At 52.5% G+C, this 14555-nt stretch overlaps 1 protein-coding gene across 1 annotated transcript; it reads left to right on the top strand.

Moving 5' to 3' along the window:
- Positions 1-66: 66 nt before the first annotated feature.
- cby1 (chibby 1, beta catenin antagonist) lies at positions 67-12225 on the top strand. The gene is made up of 5 exons (XM_067974716.1): positions 67-143; positions 1610-1710; positions 2161-2266; positions 10118-10233; positions 10859-12225. The coding sequence occupies exons 2-5, from the start codon at positions 1633-1635 to the stop codon at positions 10937-10939; spliced, it is 381 nt and encodes a 126-aa protein (XP_067830817.1). The 5' UTR covers positions 67-143; positions 1610-1632; the 3' UTR covers positions 10940-12225.
- The last annotated feature ends 2330 nt before the right edge of the window (positions 12226-14555 follow it).

Below are 14555 nucleotides of genomic sequence, written 5' to 3'. Positions count from 1 at the left end.
AACTATATAACATGTCAACAACACCCCCCCCGGAACTAGTGGGCTCATCCAGTGCCATTCCATGCGCATGCGCAAGAACTCAGTCGCTGCCTGACCTGAAAGACAGGCGGTGAGTACCGGAGGCCGGGCCCGAGTAATAAACGGTGAGTAATAGGCCGTGAGTAACAGAACCCCGGGGTCGGTGTAACAGTCGGTGAGTAACAGAACCCCGGGGTCGGTGTAACAGTCGGTGAGTAACAGAACCCCGGGGTCGGTGTAACAGTCGGTGAGTAACAGAACCCCGGGGTGGCAGTCACAGTCGGTGAGTAACAGAACCCCGGGGTCGCAGTCACAGTCGGTGAGTAACAGAACCCCGGGGTCGCAGTCACAGTCGGTGAGTAACAGAACCCCGGGGTCGCAGTCACAGTCGGTGAGTAACAGAACCCCGGGGTGGCAGTAACAGTCGGTGAGTAACAGAACCCCGGGGTCGCAGTCACAGTCGGTGAGTAACAGAACCCCGGGGTGGCAGTAACAGTCGGTGAGTAACAGAACCCCGGGGTGGCAGTAACAGTCGGTGAGTAACAGAACCCCGGGGTGGCAGTAACAGTCGGTGAGTAACAGAACCCCGGGGTGGCAGTAACAGTCGGTGAGTAACAGAACCCCGGGGTGGCAGTAACAGTCGGTGAGTAACAGAACCCCGGGGTCGGTGTAACAGTCGGTGAGTAACAGAACCCCGGGGTGGCAGTAACAGTCGGTGAGTAACAGAACCCCGGGGTCGGTGTAACAGTCGGTGAGTAACAGAACCCCGGGGTGGCAGTAACAGTCGGTGAGTAACAGAACCCCGGGGTGGCAGTAACAGTCGGTGAGTAACAGAACCCCGGGGTGGCAGTAACAGTCGGTGAGTAACAGAACCCCGGGGTCGCAGTCACAGTCGGTGAGTAACAGAACCCCGGGGTCGCAGTCACAGTCGGTGAGTAACAGAGCCCGGGGCCCTAGTAACACATCGTGAATAGCAGAACCCGGGGCCCGAGTAACGATCGGCGAGTAACAGAGCCCGGAGCCCGAGGAACGGTCGGCGAGCAACAGTGCCCGGGGCCCTAGTAACAGGCCAAGAGTAACAGAGTAACGCAGATGGGGCCCAGTAATAATGCCTGGGTCCTATGCACTGAGTCAGGACTATTGTATGTCCTACTCTCCCTGTGTGCATAGCTTCATTAGTTGTGTGTACTTTCACCCATGATGTCTGTGTCCTTTCACTTCTCCCAGTCACTCCGAGTTGTGGTTCACTCTGCTCCTCGCAGATGTTTGATCCTCTTTATAAGCCCTCCCTCCTCTTCCCCCGCGCTGGCGGTCCGGCTGAATCCCTCAATGTGTTCCTCCATGCCCCTTTCTGTCCTGATGTGGAGATGCCGGTGATGGACTGGGGTTGACAATTGTAAACAATTTTACAACACCAAGTTATAGTCCAGCAATTTTATTTTAAATTCACAAGCTTTCGGAGACTTCCTCCTTCCTCAGGTAAATGTTTCAGGAGCTCTTTCTGTCCTGTGTGCTTTGCTGTAACCCACGCATAATCCTCAGCCAGTGAGTTAGCTGCCTTGCTCTGATGGTCTCCTTTGTACACTTACAGGTGACGGGGTCTGGAGTGGAGCCATGCCTCTGTTTGGGAATGTCTTCAGCCCGAAAAAAACTCCACCCAGAAAGTCGGCTTCTCTTTCCAGCTTACACACGGTATGCCGGGGTCGGGGGGATGGACGTAGCTCCGCGTCGGCCTGCCGCTGAACAATGTTATCAGTGCATTGTCTCTTAGTTAGAGATTACTGCCCCCCCCCACCCCCCCCAGTGTGTATGTTGTACAGAGTTCCATCTGACCCTAAGTGGAGGGAGCCCCTTCCACCCACAGCTGCACTGTCTGAAGGCGGGAGAGAGACTGGATCATCACAACAGCACTCAAGTCTGTTTGAGCCGCTGGCCCCTGTGGTGGTGGAATGTCGCTGACGGATGGGGCGGAGGGGTTTCCCAGTGGGGAAGGGGCAGACCTACATGTCTTGAGAATGGAGTCCAGAGCCAGATTGTGCGGGGGGTTTGTATAGCCCTGTGTGCATCGTGGGCTGGCGGGACAGATTGTGTTGCTCTGTGGAAAGAGTGCTGATTTATTGCACGGACCTGTGTCTGTTACAGCTGGATCGTGTGACCCGCGAGGTTGAACTCGGCCTGGACCATGGTGCTCCTGTGATGAATATTGGAGGACAGAGCCTGAAGTTTGACAAGGGACAGTGGGTGTCAGGTGTGTGGGATTGGTTTCTAATAGTTAGCAGGATGGGTGATGTAACGGTGAAACGGACTGTCCACTCGCCCATCTCCTGCGTTGTGAGCACAGTCAGGTTGTGTTTAGTCAGTCCAGTCAATGTCTGGGGGATGCTGCAATGCTTTGCATCCTTTCTCCTTTCCAGATCTTTGAGCTCATCATCCAGACCAACACTCCAGTGCAGGACAGTCGGAGGAGCTGTCTTTCAGATGAGATGTTAAACTTGCCCTACTCTCATTCTCTTTCCCCCCAGCCCCAGGGTGTTACCGCCCCTGCTGGCCCCTCTCCCGCCCCCGCGCTTTCCCCGCCCTGGCCTGGGCTTTCTCTCCCCATGCGCGCTCCCCCCCTCATCTCCCCCCCCCCCCCCCCGTCCCCGCGCGGGCTCTCCTCCCTCCCCCCCCCCCCCCCCCCGGTCCCCGTCCCCGTCCCCGCGCGGGCTCTCCTCCCCCCGGACCCCGTCCCCGCGCGGGCTCTCCTCCCCCCGGACCCCGTCCCCGCGCGGGCTCTCCTCCCCCCGGACCCCGTCCCCGCGCGGGCTCTCCTCCCCCCGGACCCCGTCCCCGCGCGGGCTCTCCTCCCCCCGGACCCCGTCCCCGCGCGGGCTCTCCTCCCCCCGGACCCCGTCCCCGCGCGGGCTCTCCTCCCCCCGGACCCCGTCCCCGCGCGGGCTCTCCTCCCCCCGGACCCCGTCCCCGCGCGGGCTCTCCTCCCCCCGGACCCCGTCCCCGCGCGGGCTCTCCTCCCCCCGGACCCCGTCCCCGCGCGGGCTCTCCTCCCCCCGGACCCCGTCCCCGCGCGGGCTCTCCTCCCCCCGGACCCCGTCCCCGCGCGGGCTCTCCTCCCCCCGGACCCCGTCCCCGCGCGGGCTCTCCTCCCCCCGGACCCCGTCCCCGCGCGGGCTCTCCTCCCCCCGGACCCCGTCCCCGCGCGGTCTCTCCTCCCCCCGGACCCCGTCCCCGCGCGGTCTCTCCTCCCCCCGGACCCCGTCCCCGCGCGGTCTCTCCTCCCCCCGGACCCCGTCCCCGCGCGGTCTCTCCTCCCCCCGGACCCCGTCCCCGCGCGGTCTCTCCTCCCCCCGGACCCCGTCCCCGCGCGGTCTCTCCTCCCCCCGGACCCCGTCCCCGCGCGGTCTCTCCTCCCCCCGGACCCCGTCCCCGCGCGGTCTCTCCTCCCCCCGGACCCCGTCCCCGCGCGGTCTCTCCTCCCCCCGGACCCCGTCCCCGCGCGGTCTCTCCTCCCCCCGGACCCCGTCCCCGCGCGGTCTCTCCTCCCCCCGGACCCCGTCCCCGCGCGGTCTCTCCTCCCCCCGGACCCCGTCCCCGCGCGGTCTCTCCTCCCCCCGGACCCCGTCCCCGCGCGGTCTCTCCTCCCCCCGGACCCCGTCCCCGCGCGGTCTCTCCTCCCCCCGGACCCCGTCCCCGCGCGGTCTCTCCTCCCCCCGGACCCCGTCCCCGCGCGGTCTCTCCTCCCCCCGGACCCCGTCCCCGCGCGGTCTCTCCTCCCCCCGGACCCCGTCCCCGCGCGGTCTCTCCTCCCCCCGGACCCCGTCCCCGCGCGGTCTCTCCTCCCCCCGGACCCCGTCCCCGCGCGGTCTCTCCTCCCCCCGGACCCCGTCCCCGCGCGGTCTCTCCTCCCCCCGGACCCCGTCCCCGCGCGGTCTCTCCTCCCCCCGGACCCCGTCCCCGCGCGGTCTCTCCTCCCCCCGGACCCCGTCCCCGCGCGGTCTCTCCTCCCCCCGGACCCCGTCCCCGCGCGGTCTCTCCTCCCCCCGGACCCCGTCCCCGCGCGGTCTCTCCTCCCCCCGGACCCCGTCCCCGCGCGGTCTCTCCTCCCCCCGGACCCCGTCCCCGCGCGGTCTCTCCTCCCCCCGGACCCCGTCCCCGCGCGGTCTCTCCTCCCCCCGGACCCCGTCCCCGCGCGGTCTCTCCTCCCCCCGGACCCCGTCCCCGCGCGGTCTCTCCTCCCCCCGGACCCCGTCCCCGCGCGGTCTCTCCTCCCCCCGGACCCCGTCCCCGCGCGGTCTCTCCTCCCCCCGGACCCCGTCCCCGCGCGGTCTCTCCTCCCCCCGGACCCCGTCCCCGCGCGGTCTCTCCTCCCCCCGGACCCCGTCCCCCGCGACCCTGTAACTGACTCACGGGTATCCGTTATTCAATAACATAGAACGGTTACAGCACAGAAGGAGGCCATTCGGCCCACCGTGCCTGTGCCGGCTCTTTGTTAGTCCAGTTAGTCCCATTCCCCCGCTCTTTCCTCATAACCCTGCAATTTTTTTCCCCTTCAACTATTTAAGCAATTCCTTTTTGAAATCTACGATTTGAATCTGCCTCCACCACCCTTTCAGGCAGCGCATTCCAGACCATAACCACTTGCTGCACAAGAGCGTTTTCCCTCATCGCCTTTGGTTCTTTTGCCAATCACCTTAAATCTGTGTCCTCTGGTTCTCCACCCTTCTGCCAATGGGAACAGTTTCTCTTTATTTGCTTTATCTAAACACTTCATGATTTTGAACACTTCTATCAAATCTCCTCTCAACCTTCTCTGTTCTAAGGAGAACAACCCCAGCCTCTCCAGTCTATCCACGTAACTGAAGTCCCTCATCACTGGAACCATTCTAGTAAATCTTTTCTGCACCCTCTCTAAGGCCTTCACATCCTTCCTAAAGTGCGGTGCCCAGTATTGGACACACTGCTCCAATACTGTGGCTGAACCAATGTTTTGTAAAGGTTCAACATAACTTCCTTGCTTTTGTACTCTACCCACCTATTTATAAAGCCCAGGATCCCGTATGCTTTTTTTAACCGCTTTCTCAGCTTGTCCGACCACCAAAGATTTGTGCACATAAACCCCCAGGTATCTCTGTTCCTGCACCCGCTTTGGTATTGTACCATTTGGTTTATATTGCCTCTCTTCATTCTCCCTGCCAAAATATATATAAGTATAAAAACAGATTGTAAGAGCTTCTACAAGTATATAAAAAGGAAGAGATTAGCGAAAGTAAATGTGAGTCCCTTAGAGGCTGAGACAGGAGAAATTATAATGGGGAATAAGGAAATGGCAGAGACGTTAAACAAATATTTTGTATCTGTCTTCACAGCAGAAGACACAAAAAACATACCGAAAATAGTAGGGAACCAAGGGTCTAATGAGAGTGAGGAACTTAGTCATAGAGTTATACAGCACGGATAGAGGCCCTTCGGCCCATCGTGTCCGCGCCGGCCATCAGCCCTGTCTACTCTAATCCCATATTCCAGCATTTGGTCCATAGCCTTGTATGCTATGGCATTTCAAGTGCTCATCCAAATGCTTCTTGAATGTTGTGAGGGTTCCTGCCTCCGCAACCCTTTCAGACAGTGAGTTCCAGACTCCAACCACCCTCTGGGTGAAAAAGTTCTTTCTCAAATCCCCTCTAAACCTCCCGCCTTTTACCTTGAATCTATGTCCCCTTGTTATAGTACCCTCAACGAAGGGAAAAAGCTCCTTAGTATCCATCCTATCTGTGCCCCTCATAATTTTGTACACCTCAATCATGTCCCCCCTCAGCCTCCTCTGCTCCAAGGAAAACAAACCCAATCTTCCCAGTCTCTCTTCATAGCTGAAGCGCTCCAGCCCTGGTAACATCCTGGTGAATCTCCTCTGCACCCTCTCCAAAGCGATCACATCCTTCCTGTAGTGTGGCGACCAGAACTGCACACAGTACTCCAGCTGTGGCCTAACCAGTGTTTTATACAGCTCCATCATAACCTCCTTGCTCTTATATTCTATGCCTCGGCTAATAAAGGCAAGTATCCCATATGCCTTCTTTACCACCTTATCTACCTGTTCCGCCGCCTTCAGGGATCTGTGAACTTGCACACCAAGATCCCTCTGACCCTCTGTCTTGCCTAGGGTCCTCCCATTCATTGTGTATTCCCTTGCCTTGTTAGTCCCTCCAAAGTGCATCACCTCGCACTTTTCCGGGTTAAATTCCATTTGCCACTGTTCCGCCCATCTGACCAATCCATCTATATCGTCCTGCAGACTGAGGCTATCCTCCTCGCTATTTACCACCCTACCAATCTTTGTATCATCAGCGAACTTACTGATCATACCTTTTACATTCATATCCAAGTCATTAATGTAGACCACAAACAGCAAGGGACCCAGCACCGATCCCTGTGGTACCCCACTGGCCACAGGCTTCCAGTCACAAAAACAACCTTCGACCATCACCCTCTGCCTTCTGCCACTAAGCCTGTTTTGTATCCAAAGTGCCAAGGCACCCTGGATTCCATGGGCTCGTACCTTCTTGACCAGTCTCCTGTGGGGGACTTTATCGAAGGCCTTACTGAAATCCATGTATACCACATCCACTGCGTTACCCTCATCCACACGCCTAGTCACCCCCTCAAAAAATTCAATCAAATTAGTCAGACGTGATCTTCCCTTGACAAAGCCATGTTGACTATCCCTGATTAATCCTTGCTTCTCCAAGTGGAGACTAATTTTGTCCTTCAGAATTTTTTCCAATAATTTTCCTACTACTGATGTTAGGCTCACTGGCCTGTAGTTCCCCGGTTTTTCCCTACTCCCCTTCTTGAATAATGGTATTACATTAGCGGTTCTCCAGTCCTCTGGCACATCCCCTGTGGCCAGAGAGGTTCTGAATATATGTGTCAGAGCCCCCGCAATCTCCTCCTTTGCCTCACACAGTAGCCTGGGATACATTTCGTCCGGGCCTGGGGATTTATCCGTTTTTAGGCCTGCTAAAACCGCCAATACCTCCTCCCGCTCGATGTTAATATGTTCGAGTATATCACAGTCGCCCTGCCGTATTTCTATGTCCACGTCGTCCTTCTCCATAGTGAAAACAGATGCAAAAAATTCATTTAGAACCCCTCCTACATCTGCCGACTCCACACACAGATTGCCATTTTTGTCCCTAATGGGCCCTATTTTTTCCCTAGTCATCCTCTTACCCTTAATATACTTATAAAACATCTTAGGATTTTCCTTTATTTTGCTCGCCAGTGTTATTTCATGGTCCCTCCTTGATCTCCTAATTTCTTTTTTAAGTATCCCCCTGCACTTTTTGTACTCCTCGAGGGCTTCCTCCGTCTTTAGCCTTTTGTATCTGCCAAAAGCCCTCCTTTTTTTCCTAATCCATTCTCGTATATCCCCTGACATCCAAGGTTCCCTGGAGTTCTTGGAACCACCCTTGACCTTTACGGGAACATGTTGCCATTGTATGGTCTCAATCTCCCTTCTGAAAAACTCCCATTGCTCCGATGCGGATTTTCCTACAAGCTGCTGATCCCAGTCCATTTTGGCCAGATCCTGCCTTATCCTATTAAAATCGGCCTTCCCCCAATTTAGAACCTTTATTTCCGGCCCCTCCCTGTCCTTTTCCATGACCACCTTAAATCTCACCGAATTATGGTCACGGTCACCAAAGTGCTCACCTACTAGCACTTCTTCCACTTGGCCGGCCACATTCCCTAGAATTAGGTCCAGTACCGCCCCCTCTCTTGTAGGACTTTCTACATGCTGGCTCAAAAAGCTCTCCTGGATGCACGTTAAGAATTTTGTACCCTCTAAGCCTTTTACACTCTGAGTATCCCAGTTAAAGTAATTAATATCAGTAAAGAGAAAGCAGTGGAGAAATTAATGTGACTAAAAGCCAACAAATCCCCTGGACCTGATGGGTTACATCCTATGCTTCTAAAAGAGGTGGCTGCAGAGATAGTGGATGCATTGGTTATGATCTTCTAAAATTCCCTAGATTCTAGAACGGTCCCTGTGGATTGGAAGGTAGCAAATGTAACCCCGCTATTCAAGAAAGGAGGGAGAGAGAAAACAGGGAACTATAGTTTGCCTGACATCAGTAGTAGGGAAAATGCTAGAATCAATTAAGGACGTAGTAACGGGGCACTTAGAAAATCACAATACAATTAGGCAGAGTCAACACGGTTTTATGAAAGGGATATTTGAGGGTGTAACTAGCAGGGTAGATAAAGGGGAACCAGTGGATGTCGTATATTTGGATTTTCAAAAGGCATTCGATGAGGTGCCATATAAAAGGTTGTTGCGCAAGATTAGGGCTCATGGGATTGGGTAATATATTGAATGGATTGAGGATTGGTTAACGGACAGAAAAGAGAGTGGGTATAAACGAGTCATTTACAGGTTGGCAGGCTATAACTAATGGGGTGTCGCAGAGATCGGTGCTTGGGCCGCAGCTATTTACAATCTATATTAATGACTTAGATGAAAGGACCGAGTGTAATGTATCCAAATTTGCTGACGATGCAAAGCTAGGTGGGAAAGTAAGCTGTGAGGAGGACACAGAGTCTGCAAAGATATCGACAAGTTAAGTGAGTGGGCGAGAAGGTGGCAGATGGAGTATAATGTGAGGTTATTCACTTTGGTAGGAAAAATAGAATAACGGAGAAACTATCAAATGTTGATGTTCAGAGGGATCTGGGTGTCTTTGTACACGAAACACAAAGTTAATATGCAGGTACAGCAAGCAATTAGGAAGGGGGTTGGAGTGTGGAAAACTATAAAGACCACATTAATGTAGAAATACGTGAACAGTTACTTGACCATAAAAGAGAAAAGCATGATGGGTATTTGACCAATGTTAACTCCTTGACTCCCATACATAGGGCAGTTACAATTTCACACACACTCACAGAAAGACACAATTGTCCTTAGTACGTTGATAATTAAGTTGGCTGTCCAGGTGCTTGGTACTGTCTGGCCTCCCCACCCCCCCCCCTCCCCCTGTGTGTAGATAAGGATATTGCTGGCTTATAATATAATGAGAATACAGCTTCTTGAGAGGCCATGTAGCCTTGATTCTTACTTCAGCCTTACTGATTAACCAGCTTGGAATTTAGGGAGTTAGTGTTCTCTCATGCCTGTAAAGCCTACGTGCCAAAGCAGGAATGAGCTATGGAGTCCAGAGGGGGGGTTCCCTATTTTTGATTGACTAACCACTTGACCACTGAGAGTGTACATGTACGCCCATATTCAATGATAGACAGACATTACTGAATTAAGTGTATAAAAGATAACCGCTTCCTTTGTTCGAATTGAAGTCGTAGTCTCAACCCTTGATTGAGACACACTTCCAACTTGTACAAGTTTCTTAATAAATTCTTACTTGTCTGAATTAAGTGTTTGGAGTTAATGCATTGTGTATAATAGGTAATTAAGTTTTCGACAGGAGTATAAGAGTAAGTAAGTCTTGCTGCAATTGTGCAGGGCTTTGATGAGACCACACCTGGAGTAGTGTGTACAGTTTTGATATTCTTACCTAAGGACAGGCATACTTACCTTAGAGTCGGTGCAACAAAGGTCCACTAGATCGATTCCTAGGATGAGAGGGTTGACCTATGAGGAGAGATTGGGTAGAATGGGCCTATATTCTCTGGAGTTTAGAAGAATGAGAGGTGATCTCATTGAAACATAAGATTCTAAGAGGGCTTTACAGGGTGGATGCTGAGAGGATGTTTCCCCTGGCTGAAGAGTCTAGAACTAGGGGGCATAGTCTCAGGATAAAGGGTTGGCCATTTAGGACTGAGATGAGGAATTTCTTCACTTTGAGGGTTGTAAATCATTGGAATTCTCTACCCCAGAGGACTGTGGATGTTCAAGACTGAGATAGATAGATTTTTGGACTCTAAGGGAATCAAGGGATATGGGGATTGGGCAGGAAAGTGGAGTTGAGATTGAAGATCAGCCATGATCTTATTGAATGGCGGAGCAGGCTCAAGGGACTGTAAGGCCTACTCCTGCTCCTAGTTCTATGTTCTTATGTATTGTTACCATGGTTTTATTGTGCCGTAGAGACTGTGGGCGACAGTGGTGCAAACAAAGAGGTTCAGCGCCTAAGGAGACGCAACCAGCAGCTGGAGGAGGAGAATAACCTTTTACGGCTGAAAATCGACATTCTGCTGGACATGGTGGGTGTCCACCTGACACACTGAATTTGGGATGGAGGGGGCGGGCTGGGCATTGGGGGCGATGCCCGGGGGCGGGCTGGGCATTGGGGGCGATGCCCGGGGGTGGGCTGGGCATTGGGGGCGATGCCCGGGGGCGGGCTGGGCATTGGGGGCGATGCCCGGGGGGGGCTGGGCGGGCCGTTGGGGGACCTTGTCTAGGGAGGGATGGTTTAAGGGGGCAGTGCCCATGGAGGGATGGGTTATGCCTGATGGAGGGATGGGTTAAGGGGGCAATGTTGGATGGTGTTTATCAGGAGGCTCAGTGAGCTCCCAGTTACACCCAACCTGCTGCATTCTGTATATTGACCTGAATTGTCTGCAGAGGATTTAGGGAAGGGGAGCGTAAACAGTAGATTCAAGCCCAGGTCAATGATGGTGCTTTCTGTTCCTGCACTGATTGGATTATTTAGCCGATGTGAGGGGAGCGGGGAACGTTTGCGGGGGCGGGGGGGATGGGGAGCGTGGGAATGGGGGACAATTTGTGGGCGGGGGAGAGTTTGTGGGGGAGGGTGTGTGGGCGGTGGGGGGGGATGGAGTGTGGGCGTGTTTGGGGAGGATTGCCGAGTGATGAATCATTTTCTTGCAGCTGTCTGAAACAACGGCAGAATCACACCTGATGGAGAAGGAGCTGGAGGAGCTGAAAAACCACAGCCGCAAGAGGAAGTGAGAGATGGTGCGACGAGACTGGCAGGCACAGCGAAAGAAGCACTCGCTGGGGAGGGGGCAGAGGAAGGGCAGCGTACCAACAGTAGGAAAGGGTTTGTGGACTAGATAGAGTCTCTGTGTCTCCAAACAGATCCATCACATCATATCTCCAGTCAGACCCAGGAGGTAGGATCCATCACCAAGTGGGCCGATTCCACGTTGCTCACCCTGGGGGGAACGGGGGAAGAGAGACTTTCTGGGAAAATCAGTAACGTTTGTGAGCTTGGCTGTCACCGTTTCACAAGCTTCACTTGTGAGCAGTCAGTAACCCCCAGGGTATGAATGATGTGAACTGCTTCAGGCACAGTGTACCCCAAACACCCCTAGCTCACTGCTGTGGCTGATCCCTTAAATGGACAATCAATTCATCAACTGTTGAAAACTTCTGAAGCCACCCATATGAAAAGGCCTGTGAACGGACTGATTGAAGAAGTCTGTGCTTGGGAACCCCCTGTGTTTAATATGGAACTGTCCCTGGAGGACTGCGGGGACCGTTGGTTTAAGACCTCCTGGTGACTGTGCAGGAAAGTTGTCCGTTGCCATTTGCCAGTAGTTCTAATTTGATGGGTCCTTTCACAAATCCCAGTTGTGACTGACTGGGATTGTGCAGTCACCCAGTCCTGTATATTTAAGCGGTTTCTCTTCCCTCCACCCCCAAACAGTCTGTCAATTTCTACCTCCAAAATGGTGAGGATATTTGTTCTATTTTTGTATCCATTATTTTCATTAAATTCCTGCACCTGGCTTTTTAAACTCCTTTCAGTTCCAGTAAAGCACTTTCCTTGCATTCTACAAGTGCTGGGATTTATGTACAGGTGACAGAGACTAGACCGTCTGAATCCGAATGGTGCCTTGACACTGGGAATGGATGGGGATGTTATTCTTTATTCATTGACTCTGCTGCTCTATGCTAAGTGTTGTAGTCTCCTTTGCTCCTCTGCTCAGAACCATCTCCTAATCTCAGCACATTCACCTCTTTGTTTTCCCCAATGAGTTTCTGAAATACTTGCTGCTGAAAGGTGCAGCTCTGCATTTTCTGCTCTGGATAGTTTCGATCAGTTGCTCTCCTTTTATGGGCCTGGTCTGCAGGGGGTGCTAACAGATAGGATTTCATGATTTTTTTGAGCCAGTAAGGGTGGCTGTAGGGGAGTATGTGTCAGTGAACTGAGATGAATATTTAAAGCTACGCTTCAGTGTGATTGTATCTTTCCCTTTCAGTTTGTAATAAAAACACCCGCAGATTTCAAAGATCCCCCTCCCGTGTCTCTTATTAACCAGGAATCAATAATGCTGCTTCTGATTGAAGGGAGCGACTTTAAACAGTGGGGCTATTTGACAAAAACCTACTCCTGGGGTCAGAATGTGAATTCTGCACTTTGGGAGAGTTATAAATCCTGTTGAGGATTAGCACGTGGAAAGGTGGTGAGTTGCTTTTTGAAGTTGAGCCACTAGTTATGTAGGTAGATGTAGCAGCTCCATCCAGCAAACAGCCATAAAGTGATTGGGCAGTTTGTGGTGGTGTTGGTTCAGCGTTGAATGTTGGCCGGGACACTGAGGGAGCTCCTTACTCTTTCAATAGTGACGGGAGATATCTCATTAACAATCAAACAGGACCTCAGTTCAACATCTCGTTTTACACTCAAGTCCTGGAGTGGGGCTTGAACCCATAACCTTCTGACTCAGAGTGCTATCAATTCAGTGAATACGAATGGTACATCGGGATAGTATCCAATGGGACTAATATGGAATTATACAATCATACAGGACAGAAGGAGGCCATTTGGCACATTGTGCCTGTGCCGGCTCTTTGAAAGAGCTATCCAATTAGTCCCACTCCCCTGTTCTTTCCCCATTGCCCTGCAAATGTTTCCATTTCAAGTATATATCCAAGGGATTAGAAGAGTTAATTAGCGCTGCGTTTAATGGGATTGGACTGAGTAGTGTTAGTGATAACAATGTATTAGCGCTGCGTTTAATGGGATTGGACTGGGTGGTGTATTAATGCTGCGTTTAATGGGATTGGACTGGGTGGTGTATTAGCGCTGCGTTTAATGGGATTGGACTGGGTGGTGTATTAGTGCTGCGTTTAGTGGGATTGGACTGGGTGGTGTATTAGTGCTGCGTTTAATGGGATTGGACTGGGTGGTGTATTAGTGCTGCGTTTAGTGGGATTGGACTGGGTGGTGTATTAGCGCTGCGTTTAATGGGATTGGACTGGGTGGTGTATTAGTGCTGCGTTTAATGGGATTGGACTGGGTGGTGTATTAGTGCTGCGTTTAGTGGGATTGGACTGGGTGGTGTATTAGTGCTGCGTTTAATGGGATTGGACTGGGTGGTGTATTAGCGCTGCGTTTAGTGGGATTGGACTGGGTGGTGTATTAGCGCTGCGTTTAATGGGATTGGACTGGGTGGTGTATTAGCACTTTTTTTTTTATTTGTTCATGGGATGTGGGCGTCGCTGGCGAGGCCGGCATTTATTGCCCATCCATAATTGCCCTTGAGAAGGTGGTGGTGAGCCCCTTTTTGAACCACTGCAGTCCGTGTGGTGAAGATTCTCCCACAGTGCTGTTAGGAAGGGAGTTCCAGGATTTTGTCCCAGTGACGATGAAGGAACAGCGATATATTTCCAAGTCGGGATGGTGTGTGACTTGGAGGGGAACGTGCAGGTGGTGTTGTTCCCATGTGCCTGCTGCTCATGTCCTTCTAGGTGGTAGAAGTCGCGGGTTTGGGAGGTGCTGTCGAAGAAGCCTTGGCGAGTTGCTGTAGTGCATCCTGTGGATGGTCCACACTGCAGCCACAGTGCGCCGGTGGTGAAGGGAGTGAATGTTTAGGGTGGTGGATGGGGTGCCAATCAAGCGGGCTGCTTTCTCCTGCATGGTGTCGAGCTTCTTGAGTGTTGTTGGAGCTGCTTCTGTGCTGTACCAACTACGATACTAAGATAGCCTATACCTGGTGATAAAATGTAGAATTCCACTAGTTTTTTTTTAATAGCCTTAGTATCCTGAGGTGCTGCCTTTAACGTCCTGTGAAGCTGAATCACCGAATCCCTCTGTTCTTCCAAAGCACCGAGTCTAATTCCATTCACAGTATCTTTACTGCTGTTTTTTTAAACCAAAATGTATCACCTCACACTTACTGACGTTGAATTCCATCTGTCACTTTATAGCCCATTCTCCCATCCTATCAATATCCCTTTGGTCTTCTAAAAGAATTAACACCACCTCCTATTTTAGTGTTTCACACCACTCCCTCTAGGCCTAGAGCCAAATCATTGATCTGCAGTGGCCCCAGAACAGAACCCTGTGGGACACAACCACCCACTTCCAACCACTGAAACGGCTGTGTTTTCTCCCTTCTAACCAATTTTTAATCCCGTTTTCTATCCTCCCCCTAATTCCATACCCTTTAAGTAATCTCCCATGTGGTACCTTGTCAAAGGTTTTCTTAAAGTCCATGTACACTATACATCCACTGCATTTCCCCCATCTTACCACGTCTGTTACCTCCTCAAAGAATTCTGAGGTTTGTCAAGCGCAATTGTCCCTTTTGAAATCTGTGCTGGCTATTTCTATGTTCTA

The sequence above is a fragment of the Heptranchias perlo genome, chromosome 40, assembly GCF_035084215.1.
Source record: "Heptranchias perlo isolate sHepPer1 chromosome 40, sHepPer1.hap1, whole genome shotgun sequence".
Classification (NCBI taxonomy): Eukaryota; Metazoa; Chordata; class Chondrichthyes; order Hexanchiformes; family Hexanchidae; genus Heptranchias; species Heptranchias perlo.
The sequence above is the reverse complement of the archived record's forward strand: the minus strand, read 5'-3'. Positions and strand labels throughout refer to the sequence as shown.

Excerpts from the sequence above, each read along its gene's own strand:
- cby1 (XM_067974716.1), top strand. The coding sequence starts at position 1,633 with ATGCCTCTGTTTGGGAATGTCTTCAGCCCGAAAAAAACTCCACCCAGA. Across the intron at positions 1,711-2,160 it reads CTCTTTCCAGCTTACACACG|CTGGATCGTGTGACCCGCGA; the intron begins GTATGCCGGGGT and ends TGTCTGTTACAG. Across the intron at positions 2,267-10,117 it reads CAAGGGACAGTGGGTGTCAG|AGACTGTGGGCGACAGTGGT; the intron begins GTGTGTGGGATT and ends ATTGTGCCGTAG.